This window comes from Ahaetulla prasina, chromosome 7 (genome assembly GCF_028640845.1).
Source record: "Ahaetulla prasina isolate Xishuangbanna chromosome 7, ASM2864084v1, whole genome shotgun sequence".
Taxonomy (NCBI): domain Eukaryota; kingdom Metazoa; phylum Chordata; class Lepidosauria; order Squamata; family Colubridae; genus Ahaetulla; species Ahaetulla prasina.
The window spans coordinates 67,395,990-67,413,497 of NC_080545.1; the positions used below are offsets into that span (position 1 = coordinate 67,395,990).

Consider the following 17,508-nt stretch of genomic DNA (forward strand, 5'->3'; position numbering starts at 1 on the left):
GAAATATATGACAAGAAAAAAAAAGAATTTCCTAAATAAGTCCTCCAAGTTGGCTATGCAAAAAAGCCTGGCCCTTTTTAAGTTGTCGCTCTTTATCTTCTGGGGACGTAAGGTGCTGATTCTTGCGAAATTCTTTCCGGATCGAGCTGAGATAGAATTCACGATCAGTGTAGCGCAAGCCACGTCCCTGACGCAACAGTGCACGATAAAGATTTAGCACAGCTTCACGGCTCCACATTGCCATGGAGGACAAGTTGAAGAACAGTGAACTAAAGATACATAAAACAGAGAAAATGAAGTAATCACTTTTTTTCAGAATTTATACTTCAGTTATTTCATTAATTCTAAAAGAATGAGTAAAATAAATCTAGTCATAAAAATAAATTCAGTAATTCATAGCACTAGTATTACTAGCACAGTAGTAACTAATAAAGAAAATATTTGGTCATTACAAAATATTACCTTCATATACATAGACATTAATTTTATACATGATCAACAGTACAATCTGAATGCTTCAAACGCACAAGGATCTTTCGTTCACCAGTTTAGCTTTTACCTATTTAATAGTATACCACTTCACCGAGTGAAGGGTTTCAAGCCTTTATATGCATCCCAATTTCTTCCCCAGATATCACAACTTCTGAAACTTGTGGTGTTGTATTTTACTGCTCAACATTTTGGAATCTGGGCAGAATCCTATTTTGTTTAACTGACTTGCTCTCCAAATGTTTTTGGGGGTTTTTTTTAACCTATGTTATGCACAGTAATTTAGCAATCGTAGAGAAAGAGCCATCCTCGATTAGAGGAGTATCTAGGCTCGACTTAAACCTCCCACAACGGTAAGGAAATAGATGCCTCTTTGTAAAAATATACGGACATGTTTTCCACAAAGTCGGTTATGAACTCCTCAAGCGAGACCCCAAACCTGAGTACTATGACAAAGCATCCTCAGATTGGTATCTCCTTCCACAGGAGAAGGAGGGAGGGCACTCAAGAAAAAGAGGGGCAGGTGCCTCATAAAGAAGCTGAAAGGCCATCAGGGGAATCTAGAAAGAGAGGAAACATTTCCTCCTTCACCAACACCCTTTTTCGCTACTCCGAACTGGGTCTCACTTAAGGGGAAAACTAGGGAGGGCCCGGACGGGCGAGTGGAAGGATTTTGGAGGCGTTGGGACTCACCCGTGAGAGGGCGGGAAATCCGTCAAATCGGCGGCGGCAATAAAGGAAACGGACTCGGTTTTCGATGCCTTGGAGCAAATCCGCCGCGCTTCAGAGCTCCCAACCCCGCCTCTTCCCGTAACCGGCAGAGTTCCTAGGGTCAAGCAACAATATGGCCACTTTGCTTCCGGGGTATGGGTCGTTTACCATAGAAATCTTCCCTTCCGAAGGGAGGGAGCGGTTCCGCAAAAAGTTTCAACTGCTACTCCGTCGATGTGTGACACGCGGGAGGCGGTGTGTGGGTGGTGCGCAATTTGGGCGGGAGGGAGGAATGCCTCAGACTTCTGGAAGAAAGTCCGTTTCAGATGACCGGATCAAGGAGGCAAGAACCCTTGAACGCCTCCGGGGGCGAAGGGTTGCGTTTTTTTCTGCCTTTGCTGCCGTCTAGCGGTCGTCCGGATAGTTCGAAATTTCACTCCACTTCTCCCACGCCGATGCCCTCGAGAGGCGTAAAAAGTACAACCGCCCGACCAGGATTTTCTGCCTTACAGAGTTGTCTTTCCATCGCCTTCTTGGAATTCCCGTTTTTGAACGCCCCAAACCCAGACATTACTCAAATAATAACAAGGATTTCCCTCTCGGATGCCGCGGCTTGGGTCGTCGGGAGTTTTCCAAGTCAAATGGACTTTCCGAGATTTACCGAGATTCGTCCGGTTTAATGTTTGTTGTCACAGAGGACAAAAAATAATAGTTCTGATGGGCTTTAGCTGCAGAGGAATAAAAACAAGTTGAGCATTACTAGGAATTTCTTAGGAACAATTCTATTGATTTATATAATTGGAGCCAATTATCTGCTTTATTAAGTTCAGTATATAAAAAATACTGTAGGTCTGGATTTATTTTATAGGGTAAAAAGTGGATTCAATGGCCTACATTAGCAGTTCTCAAATATTTTGGTCTCGGTCACCTTTACATTCTTAAGAACATTTGAGGACTCCAGACAGCTTTGGCTTCTGTGGGATATATCTGTTGATATTTTATTTCATAATTTAAAACAGAGACATTTTAAAACATTTATTAGTCTTCACTAACCCCTTGAAAGAGGCTTGGGGACCCCCAGCCTACACTTTGAGAACCACTGGCCTATGGGATTCTTTTCTAATTCTTGCCAATTGCATTTTAGCTATGTAAGCTCAGCCTCTGCGAACTGAGAAACATTGGAATTGGCCAAAAGTTTATTTTTCTTCACAATTTAAGCAGTATCCAAATAGATTCTGAATCCAACTTGTCTGGGAGTAACTCCTTTGAATTCACTGCCTATAGGACTGAATTGTCAGTCACATACCTAATACCTGCAATCTGACATAACTATACCCACACTATGAAGTGTAAATGTTAACAGGAAATTCATTAGGGTGTTCAGTATTAATAATACATATTCAACCTTTGAGAAAACTAGTTAGCACAAAAAGTCAACAAGGAAGTCTTATTTCTTTTTATAATAATCTTCAAGTTGCATGTTGGGAGAGTATACGCATAGGAGTTAGAAGAAAGAAGATCAAAAATTTGTATTGGAATGAAACTCAAGTTTGCTTTGAGCATCGAACTTTGAGATCATAGAGACAAAACAACGTGATAGAAAGTCAGCAGCAGGATTTCTGAGGTACACATGAAGCACTTTTCCTGGTGGTAGATTAGGGAGCTTGCTTGAATCAAATCAACAGCGCCACCTTTTGGCTGATTTATGGACAAAGAACATTTTCAGAACAAATTAAGAGAACATAAACATGCAGTGGAAGGAGGCATGTACTCCACTTGCTTTTTGGTGCAGAAACTGACAAAACATTAAGGGTATCTTACAATATTGGGAATATAGGATTTTATAGAACTAGACCTTCCCTGGTGCTAAGAAGGAAATATTTTTCTATTTAGTTCTACTTGTGGAAACGACAAAGACTAATTGAGCATGCTTTAATTCTATTCTCATTAGGACTAAAATGCAGCAAAAGTAGGATATATAGTTTTTCCTTTCCTAAGTTAAGAATGTGAACTTCTTTCTAAAAATGTTCATCATGTGAATTTTATTTAAATAGAGCGCAACACATTCCTTTCCTAGATGTCTCTGCATCAGGGATACTGGACATTAAACAGACACAGAAGGCACCAGAGTGAGAAATTATACCAGGGCCTAGAGAATTGCTTACTTTTCCTAGAGAACTTACCTATGGAAAATTTTGAAAAGCTTCCAAATCTATGAATATGAAAACCTTCCGTGGGGCAGAATTTTTGTAAAGACCAATCAAAATGCCAGAAAAGAGAGTATAAGTTTCTTAGACCACCAGAACTCTGTTCGTGTTATTCTCAAAAGAGGAGGGGAAATAGGGAACAAAGTCCAACATTTAACCAGAGTTTGCTGCCAGGAGATCTACAGTTTAAAGACAGTTTCAAAACTCTAAAATGAATTCATTAGTTAAGAGAGACAAAGAATAAGACAGTGTCTTATAAATGTATGCTGGATTAAACATACTCAAAAATATGGAAGATGAATACTTGTGCTGTTTTAGGTAATCTCAAAGCTTCCGGCAAGGCACCTGGGAAAGATAACATCCCTGCCAAAGTTCTGAAGTGCTGCAAAGAGAATATCTCCACTGAACTGCATGAAATCTTCTGTCTTTGTTGGAGGGAGGATGAAGTACCACAGGACATGAAGGATGCAAATATTGTCACATTGTATAAGAACAAAGGTGACAGAGGACTGTAACAACTACCGCAGCCTCTCTCTTCTTAGAGTTGTAGGGAAGCTGCTTGTCTGTATCATACTGAAGAGGCTCCAGGTGCTTTCAGAGAGAGTCTATCCAGAATCACAGTGTGGATTTTGAGCCAACAAGTCTACTACTGACATGGTATTTTCCCTTAGACAATTGCAGGAGAAATGCAGGGAACAAAGACAGCCTTCATAGCCTTCATAGATCTTACAAAGGCTTTTGAGTTGGTTACTAGGGACGGCCTTTATAAAATTCTCCCCAAGATTGGATGTCCACCTCAACTCCTCAACATCATCAGGTCCTTTCATGAGGAAATGAAGTGCGCTGTAGTTTATGATGGCTTAACATCAGATTCCTTTGACATTCGAAGTGGAGTGAAGCAGGGCTGCGTCTTCGCGCCAACTTTATTTGGGATCTTTTTTGCTGTCATGCTGAAACATGGTTTTGGAACTGCAACAGAGGGTATTTATCTCCGGACCAGATCAGATGGAAAATTCTTTATCTCTCTAGATTGAGAGCAAAGTCTAAAGTCCAGCTGAAATGCTTACGGGATTTCCTCTTCACTGACAATGCTGCCGTTACTGCTTACTCTGCCAAAGACCTTCAACAACTTTTGGACTGTTTTAGCAAGGCCTGCCAAATCTTTGGACTAACAATCAGCCTGAAAAGAACACAAGTCATGGGTCAGGATGTGGATTCACCTCCATGTATTACAATCTCTGCACAAGAACTGGAGGTCGTCCATGACTTTGTGTACCTCGGCTCAACTATCTCCGACACTCTCTCTTTAGATACTGAGCTGAATAAATGTATTGGTAAAGTGGCTTCCACATTTTCCAGACTTACAAAGAGAGTATGGCTTAATAAGAAGCTGATGGAAAACACAAAGATCCAGGTCTATAGAGCCTGAGTCCTGAGCATACTCTTGTACTGCAGTGAGTCTTGGACCCTTTACATACAGCAGGAGAGAAAGTTGAACACCTTTCATATGCTTTGTCTCTGACATATTCTTGGCATTACCTGCCATGACAAAGTACCAAATAGCACAATCTTCAATTTCTGGAATTTGGAATTTCTAGCATGTGTACACTATTGAAACAGCGATGTCTATGCTGGCTTGGGCATGTCATGAGAATGGCTGATGGTCGGATTCCAAAAGATCTCCTGTATGGAGAATTAGTGCAGGAAAGTGCCTCAGAGTGAGGCAACAGCTGTGATATAAGGATATCTGCAAGAGGGATTTAAAGGCCTTGGGAATGGACATTAACAACTGGGAAACCTTGACCTCTGATCATTCAGCTTGGAGGTTAAAGACGCAGCATGGCCTTCTCCAATTCGAAGAGATACTTGTTCGGCAGGCTGAGGCAAAGAGGCAGTCCCGGAACCAGCGAAATCTGGGGGCTGGGCAGGGGACAGAATGTATCTGCCCTCAATGTAGAGATTGCCACTCTTGAATTGGCCTTTTTAATCACACTAGTTGCTGTTTTAGGACATCTTTCCAGAGCATGATACCATAGTCTTTTGAGACTGAAGGATGCCAATGAAAGTAGGAATAGGCACTTCCCATTGAGTGGTATGCCAGAGGTTTTACTGAAAGAAATAGTGTGGACTAGAACAAAATTGCAAATTTACCTAAAACTATTAAATACAGTTAATATTAACCTTTGTGCATTTGATAATTTACAAGCATCAATTTTGTTGCAATTTTTGGAGAGTCTCCATCACTGGTGGGATTCAAATAATTTAACTACCGGTTCTCTGCCCTAATGACTGGCTGGGTGGTCATGTGACTGGGTGGGCGTGGCCAATTTGACGTCACTCATCACACCCAGTCTTGATGCCCGGCCACTCGCCTCAAAGACAGAGGTGGGATTCAGCCGGTTCAGACCAATTCGGGCTAATCCCACCACTGGCTGGCCCCGCCCCTGCCCATTTTTTGGCCCATTTTGAAGTCCAGAAGTCTTAAAGTTGCCAAGGTTGGATAACCCTGAGCTAGATGCTCTGATAGATGAGTGTTTTTCAAATTTGGCAACTATTAAGATGTGTAGACTTCAACTTCCAGAATGCTGTCCCAGCAATTCTGGAAATCCACACATTTTAGGATTGCAAGTTTGAAAAACTCTCAGAAATGGGCAAATTAAGATCCTTTTTAGGGATCTGTGCTTTGGTATCCTTAAATTTTTTGTACAGATTATCCTGAACAGCGTATCTATAAAGGAGAACTCTAATAGAAACATGATTTATGCATAAAAATATAGAAAAGCATCTAAGGATCACTTATTTCCCCACCTTCAAGGACCATAATTAATGAGAAGTTAATGATCTCAGCAGAAGTTTTCCTCAGCTCTGCTTTGCCTGAATATGCAATATCTGTGCTCTGTCATTGAGCTGTGATCATTCTGGTCCTAAAAATAGACACAAAGTTCTCTCAATCACAAGAATTGTCCTCCATTCTCTATATTTATAGTATGGGACCCTAAAAATAGACACAAAGTTCTTCCAATCATAAAACCATCCTCCTCTGTCTTTATTTATATTCTGGAATAGTCAAATAATGAGGAAAACCTGAGCAGGAGAGAGACATGGACAAACTTTATTATTGATCTGATTTATCCTAGAACTGTTATCACTGGAAAAAAGGGACTTTTACACTGATACTTAAGATGCCTTCCCTGCCCCACCCCATTACTGATGTACTGATATGAGGAAAAGGTCCAAGTGGGTGGAAGGATTTTTGATCCTCTTTCAAGCTTATTTTCTCAGAATTGGTTCTAAAACTGAACGTAAAATGTATTAGTACAGAAATTGTAATTGGAGCAGAGGACTTTAGGAAGACAACATGGCAATTCAAGTTTTTGATGAAGTTTTCTTGTTTTCCTTATTTTCATATGTTGGCTTTAAATCAATCCAAAGACATTACATTTGTTCAACATAATCTATATATGGGGTATGAGAACTTATATTATTTTTTCCCACAAAGTTTTGCTATAGTCCAGGTGTTACTGTTCTTAATAGTGCAATTTTATACTATTTCATATGGTTGTGTAATAATCCAAATTCAGAAGGGGGAATATGCTTTAGGGTGAAGGCTCACTTTGTGTTTGCCAGCAAATGTTTAAAAGATTTGTGCCTACACAAGCTATGAATTCCTCTTCTCTTTTCAAATCCAGATTGTTTTACAGCTTCAAGAGAAGTAATTGAAGATTTGAAATCTTCATTTTTCAGCCTGTTTTGGGGGCATTTTCAGACCGTTTTTGAGCCGTTATGTATGTTCGGTAGTAGTAAATAAATAGGGAAATTGTACCTTGTTGACGTCTTTGACTCAATTTCCCTCTCTATTTACTACTACTGAACATCCAAAATGGCCAAAAATGGCTGAAAAACGGCCCATAAAAGGTCCAAAAAATAATCTGAAAAATGGGTGGTGGTGGGGCCAGCCAGTGATGGGATTAGCCAGTTCACCGAACTGGGCAGAGTTTTAACAACTGGTTCACCTGAACCAGTCTAAACCAGCTGGATCTCACCCACCTCTCCCCTCCCAGGAGTCTCCACACAGCCCGTTTTGGATGCCAGGTAAGTGTAGGGCCCGCACAGAGGCACTCTGAGGTTGAAAAATGGACCTCCTGGAAGTTCCGGAAGTCTGGAAATGGACCTGTTTCCGGCCTCCAGAGGGACTGCGGAGCCCTGGGGAGGCTGTTTTCGCCCTCCCAGAAGCTCAAAAAAAGCCTCCAGAGCCTGGGGAGGGTGAAAAACAGGCCTCCTGGAAGTTCCAAAAGCCTAGAAACGGGTCTGTTTCCGGCCTCCGGAGCCTAGGGGAGGGTGTTTTTGCCCTCCTAGAGGCCCGAGGAAAGCCTCCGGAGCCTGGAGAGGGTGAAAATGCTCTCCCCCGCCATGGTGCAAGAGGCCAAGTAGGCCACGCCCACCGTGACCACACCCACTCAGCAACCGGGCAGAGAATTGGTTGCTAAAATTTTTGAATCCCACCCCTGCTCTTGTTTTCAGTATATAAGACACATAGATTGTGAAGAGGAAGTGTTGTTGATATTGGAATTATCTAGAGCAGAGTTCAGACTTGTTCAGAAAAAGAGGTAAGGAACTGTACTGTATGTAATCTGGAAATAGGGCAAAGGGGATGGCCAGTTATATAGCAACCCCTATAGGTCACCGGGTTTCAGAAGGGCCTTAAAAAGACAGTGACAATGATTCAGTATTGATGGGCAAAGAAGGGTAATTTACTAGAATTGTGGAAAACCTTAGATTTTATGTTATTTATTTTTATTTGTTTATTCAATTTACTCTCACTGCAATCAGACGACAATGGATTATAATCAATTTACTTTAAAACATTTATAGTTCTATGTATTAAATCAGAGTAAGAAATAAAAAAATGGTTATTAAAATGACCATATAATGTCACAAACCAAAGCAAGTCATATAACCAATAATTACATTCATAATTCAAAACCTCTTTTAAAAAGTATCAACCTCAGGAGTCTTTTTTTTTACAAAAATAATTATCATAATGTTAATATTTCTCCCTTCGTACACTCTTTTGTCATCTGCTATCTAATAAACTAGCAAGTACAGAAGAGGGTCTTTAAAAAGATATTGGAATGCAATGAAGTATGTTTCTATGTTAAAAAGATATTTGTGCAGATATATTTCAGACTTTCTTCCAGCAGCAAGGTTCCTAGGCATTGATGTCCATTCCATTTAGTTATTCATAAGAAATTCAGTCTAGTAAAAGGATTTAAATCTTGATTTTTACCTCTGTAAACACACATTCTTTGTGCTAAAGAAGGGTCCGCACCAGCTACTTACTGAACTGAATGTTGTTTTCCTCTAATGCTGCTTTTGTTTGGATAGTGCAAATCTACAGGCCACAGTCAAATAGATGTTAAGAATCTTCTAGAACAGGGGTCACCAACCTTTTGGACCTCAGGGACCAATACATTCATAATTTTAAATCCTGCAGACCACTAATATGATCTGCCTAATGACCAGCTGCATGGGTGTGGCTAGCTGGTCATGTGAATGGGTGGGCGTGGTCAGCTCAATGTCACTCACATTGAGGGGTGCCTCACCAGCCACTACTCACCCCTCCCCACCCAGCCATTCCTCGCCTGCTCACCTGGGCTCCTTAGGGCCCCAACAGGAAACAGTTGTTGAAACTAAGCAGCCACCACAAGAAAGAGTTGGCAAAACAGCTGACTCAGTTCAAATTGGATCTGACCAAGAAGGAGGCTCAGCAGAAGCACCTCATTGAGGACTACAAGCATAAGCTTTCCAAGCAGAGGGAAGATCTGCAGAAGTGCAAGGCCAGGAACTGGCGCCTGGAGGCTCAGCAGGCTGAGATGGTCAACCAGTTCCAGGCCATGAGGCAGTCCCACTGAAACAAGGCCCTCCGGCTCTTCACCACCAGCGGCGCTTCCCTCCAGCTTTCGCCCAAACCCCGGCACCAGGAGGCCGAAGCAGACCCCAGTCAGAATTTCTGCTCCCCTCTGACCCACAAAAAAAGACCCCAAAGGGGGGAGACTCTCTGCAGTAACACAAACATTCATTGCACATAGGACCCCTGATTTAGTGCAATATAAAAAAATGCAAATAATTTTTATAAAAACCACCAAAATTTTCTCGCAGACCACCAGTGGTCCATGGACCACCAGTTGGTAACCGCTGTTCTAGAAAGCCCCTCAAGCATAAGAAGCAATTTAGTCTCAGTTTTTTCCCATAGTAATGGGACTGTGGTCTTGAACTCCACCCAAATCTTGGTGCTATGATTAAGTGTACTTTTGCTGCCAGCTGTCATTCTATTGTTCATTCTTTCAGTCCTGCCACAGAAATTGCCATCTTCCCTCTAGTGTCTAGTCCCTGACTAAGATATTACAGACCAAGTCTCTTGAAGGAACTAAAATACAAAACCCTGGTCAAATCCACATTACAGAAATTACATTCAGAAACCATTATTTCCTTAGCTTGCTTAATTTATTCTGGCTCTGGCAGAACTTGTTGCAATTTTATAGGGCATGTCAAATTTTTCAACTTTTGATTTCCAAACATTAGGGGTGCTCAAAGGTTGCGACATACCTTGGGGGTTGTAAATATATTTTGGTTACTTTAATATAATTTAGATGTGCTTGGTAAATAACTACATAAATATCATAACATTTTAACATTTTGTTTATTTCATTTCATAGGTTCAGCTGTCTTTTTCTTTTTGTTAAATGTTATTTTGTCTGAGAGTGTTAATACTGCTGGCCTCGTTTCCTGTGAGAGTGATAATAGATCTGTAATGGATTCTAAAAAAAGAACAAGACTGGGAATATTCATTCAAATGAGCAACCTAATTGGGGCTCACAGAGACTTGTTGCTATCTGAACTCCCAGCGTTGCGAGACATTCTAAGATATTGTTGTGTCTTGCCCGCCCTCAGAGCAGCCGGGGCCTTCTTACCTGCTCCCGAACACTGAGGAATGTATGCCTCCCGGCCCAAGTCCTGGCTCCATGCCCACACAAACTGCAGAAGAAGGAGCATCTCCCTGCCCCAGCCCTGACTCCATGCCCAGGCAAACGGAGCAGCTAGACCCCTCCCCCTCCTCCACAGCAGGTGAGCCTGAGGAGGGTTTACTCCCAACAACAGCTGATTGGAGTAATCCTCGCATCAGAAGATTGGAGAGGCGGAGGCAACAGAAGGAAGGGAGGGGCAGGCCTTAATGAGTGCTGAGTCATGGAGCCACACCCCATGGCCTATATAAAGGATCTACTTTCTGGCAGTCTTTGAGTCAGGCAAAAGTCGAACTTATCTTGCTGAAGTCACTTACTGGTCTCCTGCCTGCTCTGAGGACTTTGCTAGGACTTTGGGCAGAGCTGCAGAGGCAAGCCTGATTCGGATTTCCCTGACCCGGCCGTCAGCGGAGGAGTGGGACACGACAGATATGGCCGACTGTTAAAAGAACAAAGTAATAATGCTAGAAACTACCCAGCAACCAGTCTAGCAAGAGACATATATCCAAAAGTGCTTGAAAAGTGGGAATGAGCTAACAGTTCTTTTGTGACTCCTGTTGTAAATTCATGAGTGACAATCTTGAAAAAGATCCAAGTGAGCTGGGATCAAGCCAAAAACTTATCTCTTGGTAGAGGAAAGCTAGATATCAAAGAGATTTTCACTGTGAAACTTGACAAACTGTTTGATTTCCTCAACTGCAAGTGTCAATTTGTTCTGTGTGCCAAATTTGGTTGCCCTGCTGGGTGCAAAAAGGAAACTCACAGTAACTCTACTGCCCTAAGAAGACAAAGATACCATTGAAGGAACTTGCTTTCATTAAGGGTCAGAGAGACAAGATTGGTTCTTTTGGATCACACCAGATTGATTTCCCAGATGTGCCCGAGCAGAAACAACTAGTCAAAAGGCAAACGTGGCAAGACAATGAAAGACAAAGGCTCGCTAAATATAAGCAGACATTTCAATACTGACAAATGAAGTAATTATCTTTTACGATGAAAATGAAGACCAGACAATAGATGATGAAGATGAAGAGGAATGTGATAGAAGTTACGAAGATGCCTTAGACCAAACATGCATGCCTTCTACTTCAAAAGAAAAGACAGAATACAATAGATTAGAAATAACAAAAGTCACTATGCAGAATAGAGCATAAGATACAGTGTTGGTCTATGTGCCACCGCCACCTTCATAGATGCTGGTTTGATCACCAAAGAAGACAAGAGACTTGCAGTTGACCACAATAAAGTCAAGAGAGCCCAGAAAAAAATTATGAAGTCCCTAGTTCAAGAATTTGATAGACTCTGTAAGAAGGGCAAAATAGAATGCATCTTCTTTGACAGCCTTAAGGATGCAACAAAAGTTATGCTGAAAGCAAACAATTCAGACCAGCAATTCCCCAGTACCATCAAAGAACATTATTCTGTGTGCAGTGAGCCAGGTGGAAGATATCTTTATCATTTCACTCCAGAGAATGGCTCAAAAACAGGAAAACCTGTTAAAGTGATTGCAGATAATCTGATGTATTTCATGAAGAAGAAATTCATTGACAAAAGCCTGGAGGCCATTGGAGGAGATTCTACAAATGTTAATACTGGCTGTGAAGGTGATGCCATACACTGGATAGAGGTCAGATCACTCTCTTCTTCGCCTGGACTTTCTGACCACCATTCACCACCGCAGGGAGACGGAGCCGATACGTTGGTTCCGTCCCAGGCGCCTGATGGACCCGGATGGGTTCCGGACGGAGCTTGGGCCATTTCCTGAGGGTCTGGCTCACGGCTCGGCTGAGGAACTTGTTGCAGCCTGGGAACGGGCCGCGGCGGGGGCCTTAGACCGTGTCGTGCTTTTGCGGCCTCTGACCCTGCGCAGGTCCCAACCGGTTCCTTGGTTCTCCGAGGAGCTGAGAGGGATGAAGCGCCGGAGAAGACGCCTAGAGAGTTCCTGGAGGTCTAGCCGTTCGGAAGCTGATCGGACACTAGTGAAGTCCTATACTAGGACTTACCTAGTGGCATTGAGGGAAGCGAGGCGTAGCTACGCCTCCTCCCTCATTGCATCGGCAGATAACCGCCCAGCCGCCCTGTTTCGGGTGACTCGCTCCCTCCTACACCAGGGGGAGCGGGATGACCCGTTGCAGGGACGTGCTGAGGAGTTTAACGGTTATCTATACGATAAAATCGTTCAGCTTCGGGATGGTCTGGACCAAGATTGCGGTGACGCGGGTGAGATGCTCGAGGGTGGTCTTGGCGATATTGTTTGGGATGAGTTTGACCCTGTGGCTCCCGAGGACATGGACAGGTTGTTGGGTAGGCTGAATGCCACCACGTGTTTACTGGACCCGTGCCCTCCTGGCTGGTGCTGGCCACTCGGGAGGTGACACGAGGCTGGCTCAGGCGATTCGATCGCTTCTTTGGTGGAGGCGTCTTCCGGCCGCCTTGAAAGAGGCGGTGGTGAGGCCCTCCTTAAGAAGCCTTCCTGGACCCGGCTGTTTTAGGTAATTATCGTCCGGTCTCCAACCTTCGCTGCGGCGAAGGTTGTAGAAATATGGTGGCATATCAGTTTCCCTTACACCTGGATGAAACTGTCTATCTAGACCCGTTCAGTCCGGTTTCCGGCCCGGTTACAGCACGGAGGCGGCTTTGGTCGCGTTGGTGGATGATCTCTGGAGGGCCAGGGATAGGGGTTGTTCCTCTGCCCTGGTCCTATTAGACCTCTCAGCGGCTTTCGATACCATCGACCATGGTATCCTGCTGCGCGGTTGGAGGATTGGGAGTGGGAGGCACCGTTTATCGGTGGTTCTCCTCTATCTCTCCGACCGGTCGCAGTCGGTGTTGACAGGGGGCAGAGGTCGGCCCGCGGCGCCTCACTTGTGGGGTGCCGCAGGGGTCGATCCTCTCGCCCCTACTGTTTAACATCTACATGAAGCCGCTGGGTGAGATCATCAGTGGTTTCGGTGTGAAGTACCAGCTGTATGCGGATGACACCCAGCTGTACTTTTCTACACCGGACCACCCCAACGAAGCTATCGAAGTGCTGTCCCGGTGTCTGGAGGCCGTACGGGTCTGGATGGGGAGAAACAGGCTCAAGCTCAATCCCGCCAAGACAGAGTGGCTGTGGATGCCGGCATCCCGGTACAGTCAGCTAAATCCACGGCTGACCATCGGTGGCGAGTCAGTGGCCCCGATGGAGAGGGTTCGCAACTTAGGATGAACGGCTGTCTCTAGAAGATCATTTGACGGCCGTCTCCAGGAGAGCGTTCTACCAGGTTCGCCTGGTACGCCAGTTGCGCCCCTTTCTGGACCGGGATGCCCTATGCACGGTCACCCACGCACTCGTGACGTCTCGCCTGGATTACTGCAATGCTCTCTACATGGGGCTCCCCTTGAAGGGCATCCGGAGGCTACAGTTAGTCCAGAATGCGGCTGCGCGGGTGATAGATGGAGCCCCTCGTGGCTCCCGCATGACACCCATCCTGCGCAGACTGCACTGGCTACCTGTGGCCTTCCGGGTGCGCTTCAAGGTTTTGGTGACCACCTTTAAAGCGCTCCATGGCATTGGGCCGGGTTATTTACGGGACCGCCTACTGCTACCGAATACCTCTCACCGACCCGTGCGCTCTCATAGAGAGGGTCTCCTCAGGGTGCCGTCAGCGAGGCAATGTCGTCTGGCGGCGGCCAGGAAGGGCCTTCTCTGTGGGGCTCCCACCCTCTGGAGCGAACTACCCCGGACTTCGTCAGCTTCCGGACCTTCGGACCTTCCGCCGCGGGCTTAAAACATACCTATTTAATTGTGCAGGACTGAGCTAGATTTTAAATTTATGGGTTTTAATTGGGTTTTATTTTTATATTTTAATTAACGGGCTTATAGAATAAGTTTTTTAATTGTTTTTATATTGTATTTATGTGTTTATGTGTTTTTTAAGTGCCTGTAAACCGCCCTGAGTCCTTCGGGAGATAGGGCGGTATATAAATATGATTAAATAAATAATAATAAATAAACTGGAAGTTGATCTGGTTGGTGTGTACATACTACACAAATGAGTTATCCCAGGACACTTAATCACAAAATTGTATGGGAAGACCTTGTCTAACAACAACTGGGCATGTAAAATTGTCAACATGCTAGACACTGCAACAGAACTTGGCATTGATCCTTCATTCACCAGAGTTTCAAATGGTGAGCCTCTCATTTCACTGAGCGACAGTGTTGTAAAGGATTTCTCTTCTGATCAAACGTATGGATACAGGATCACGCAGGCAATAAGGACAGGAGAACTTCCCACAAAACTGGCTGTTCTGGAAATTGGCCCTATAAGCCATTCATGCTGGTTGATAACTGCAAATAGGCTTTGTTAAATATAGGCTTTAAAACATGGTTTTGGAATACATCGTTGGTGTGTACTACCCTTGCTGGTTCAACATCAAAGTAAAATATTAGTGGACTGAAGTCCCGTGTCATGTGTTGTTCCAGCTGCAGTAAGTCAGACTGCAAAAGAAGGCTGTAGTACATGCTGTTTTGCCAACCATTCAGTATGGTATGCTTTCAGTGAAATGATAATCAAGATACTCTTGTATTCAGATGACATTCAAGAGAGGAGAGCTGGTCTTTTTATTATTCTTTCCTATCTCTTTATTTTTATTGTGAGGGGATCTAAAGTTTCAAATTTTTAAAGGTGGGAGGTTATGTATATTTTGTATACTTTAGCTTGTGATTGTTGGTCATAATACCCGGTATTTGCTCTGGGAAGTCTGGGGGAAGGGAAGGGGGAGGAGGGGGGAAAAGAGGGGGGGAAATGATACAGGGATTGATTATTAATGTACAGTAATTTTTGAGGATATGAAATTAAAATTTAAAATGATATTGGGGATGCTCGACTGCCATTTCAGAAAGAAAAGGAGAGAGGAGTAGAAGGAGGGAAGAAAGTAGGTAGGAAACAGTAGAGAAGGAGGAGGGGAATAAGAAGGTTAGATAGGGTGGAAGAAGGGAGGAGTGGAGAAGGAGGAGAGGAAGTAGTAAAGTGAAGGAGATGAAGGATGGGAAAGTAGTAGAGGGTAGAGAGGGAGGTTGTGAAGAAAGGAAGTGGCAATCGGGCAGGCCTGAATTAGTAATAAATAAAAATTAATGATTAATGTTGGATAATAGTTTGTACATAAATATGATGTTGGAAAATGGAAATAAAAATTATTTAAAATAAAAAAGAGAGGAGAGCTGGTGTGCAAAACATCATTGACTTGAGAGGTGCAGACAATGATGCACTGGGAGATTTTTCTGTACGTGCAAGAAAAAAGCCTTTAATCAATGCCAGAGCATCCACTCTGTTGGAGGTGATTGAGTGGTCTGAAGGTTTATATGAGCCACCTTTGATGTGCAAACTGACTACAGCAGAAATAAAGAAGTTCATTGATGAACCAATGTAAGTACCACAGTGGCCCTGTCATGCCCAATCAAGAGAGATATGTGAAACAGATCACAGAGGCAGGAAGCAGAGTATATACATGAGAAATGTGAAGGTTATATCAAAGGCCAAGAAGCAAGTCAGTGGCTGATGTTGAAGAACGAATCAAAACAAGACTTTATGAAACTTGCTTAAACATTTTTGTAAGTCAGATAATTGCTTTCTGATGTTAGTTTATGATTGCATGGATTATTTTTTGCTTATCTAGATAAGATTCATGCAGAAAAAAACTTTAATTTTTATAGCACAAAATGTAATTTTGAGAAGATAAAGTTAACAGTATTTGCATTGCAAGATACTTTTGTGGGTTATATGATCAGATGTGGATTTACCATACCAAGCTAAACTTTGTACAATTGCAAAAATAACAGCAGGTTTGAATTCTTTGTGTAAAAACACATATTTTTTAGAATCCCTCACTGAAAAAAATTGCAAAAATTAATTTTCACCTCATTAAATGACACACCCTAAAAGCATACTACCATATCAGGTCCTTCTGATCGGATTCTAAACTTCACTGTTGTTATGAGGGCAAGTATGCTTCCATTCCATTCAGTTGAGATATCCCAGGAATATTCTGGACGCATCTGCATTACAAGGAAATGAAAAAGGTTTATTTCATATGTTGGTTCTGCTTAATCATTCATTGTGTTGTGTTCTTTGTGTCTTGATGAATGGGCCATGAATGCAATACACTTTCAGCAAATATATATTACATTGAGGTTTTCTGTAACTGAGAGCAAGAATAAATAAACAGTAAGCCAAACAAACCTTAGCATTACGTGTGAGGTATATACCATTATTTAAATATTTCTGAACCTGACCGGTACAAACTCATCTTGAGAGCAAATTCAGATGGGGTGGGGTACAACCACAGTTTGGCCCTGGATTAATGATTAATGAATCATAATTTCAGATACTTTCTCCTTCTTCCCACTACAGTAGACTATGTTTTCACCAGGAATAGTAGCAGTGGTGGGATTCAGGCAGTTTGCACCACTTCGGGAGAACCGGTTGTTAACTTTCTGAGCAGTTTGGCAAACTGGCTGTTGAAAGAAATCATTAGGGCAGAGAACCGGTTGTTAAATTACTTGAATCCCACCACTGAATAGTAGCTTCTTCAAAAAGTCATGCAGACCCCATTTTTCTCTTTAAAATCTTGCATCATATTCTGATAAGTAAAACACAACTCACTGGCTGGTCAAAAGTATCATCAATTTCCTCACAGTACTAGGAGAGGCTATGACAGAGATGAAAGAGATATTTAAAATTGTGATTATATACAGTATATGCCCATTGAAAATGCAGCACACACATTCCAGTCTTATACTGTAGCAGTGTATTCAGAAGGCCAGGTTGCATAGGATTGCAGCTGTGTTTGAATTTCTATTCACCCTCTTGAAGCCAGCTGGAATTGTATAAGGATCACTTGTGACTGACACATTCTGATTTCATTTTCAAAAGCAAAACGTGTGTAGGGAAAAATACTCTAGTAAAATTAGCAGCCAGAAAACCACTTCTGTCAAGAAATATGTATAGCTGGAGCTATACAGTTGAATTCCAAATATATAAATAGTTTTCAGTTCTTGAAAGAAAGTTGGTAGGCGAGGCAAATTTTTCAAATAC

General features: G+C 42.8%; 1 protein-coding gene across 1 annotated transcript; it reads right to left on the reverse strand.

The window, feature by feature from the left end:
- Positions 1-23: 23 nt before the first annotated feature.
- On the reverse strand, positions 24-16,453 carry LOC131202235 (mitochondrial ribosome and complex I assembly factor AltMIEF1). The gene is made up of 3 exons (XM_058191016.1): positions 16,332-16,453; positions 1,183-1,928; positions 24-269 (listed from the first exon to the last, which is right to left on the reverse strand). The coding sequence occupies exon 3, from the start codon at positions 242-244 to the stop codon at positions 32-34; it is 213 nt and encodes a 70-aa protein (XP_058046999.1). The 5' UTR covers positions 245-269; positions 1,183-1,928; positions 16,332-16,453; the 3' UTR covers positions 24-31.
- Between the last annotated feature and the right edge of the window lie 1,055 nt (positions 16,454-17,508).

What these genes read in the sequence shown, in the direction of transcription:
- LOC131202235 (XM_058191016.1), bottom strand. Translation starts at nt 244, where the DNA reads ATGGCAATGTGGAGCCGTGAAGCTGTGCTAAATCTTTATCGTGCACTG.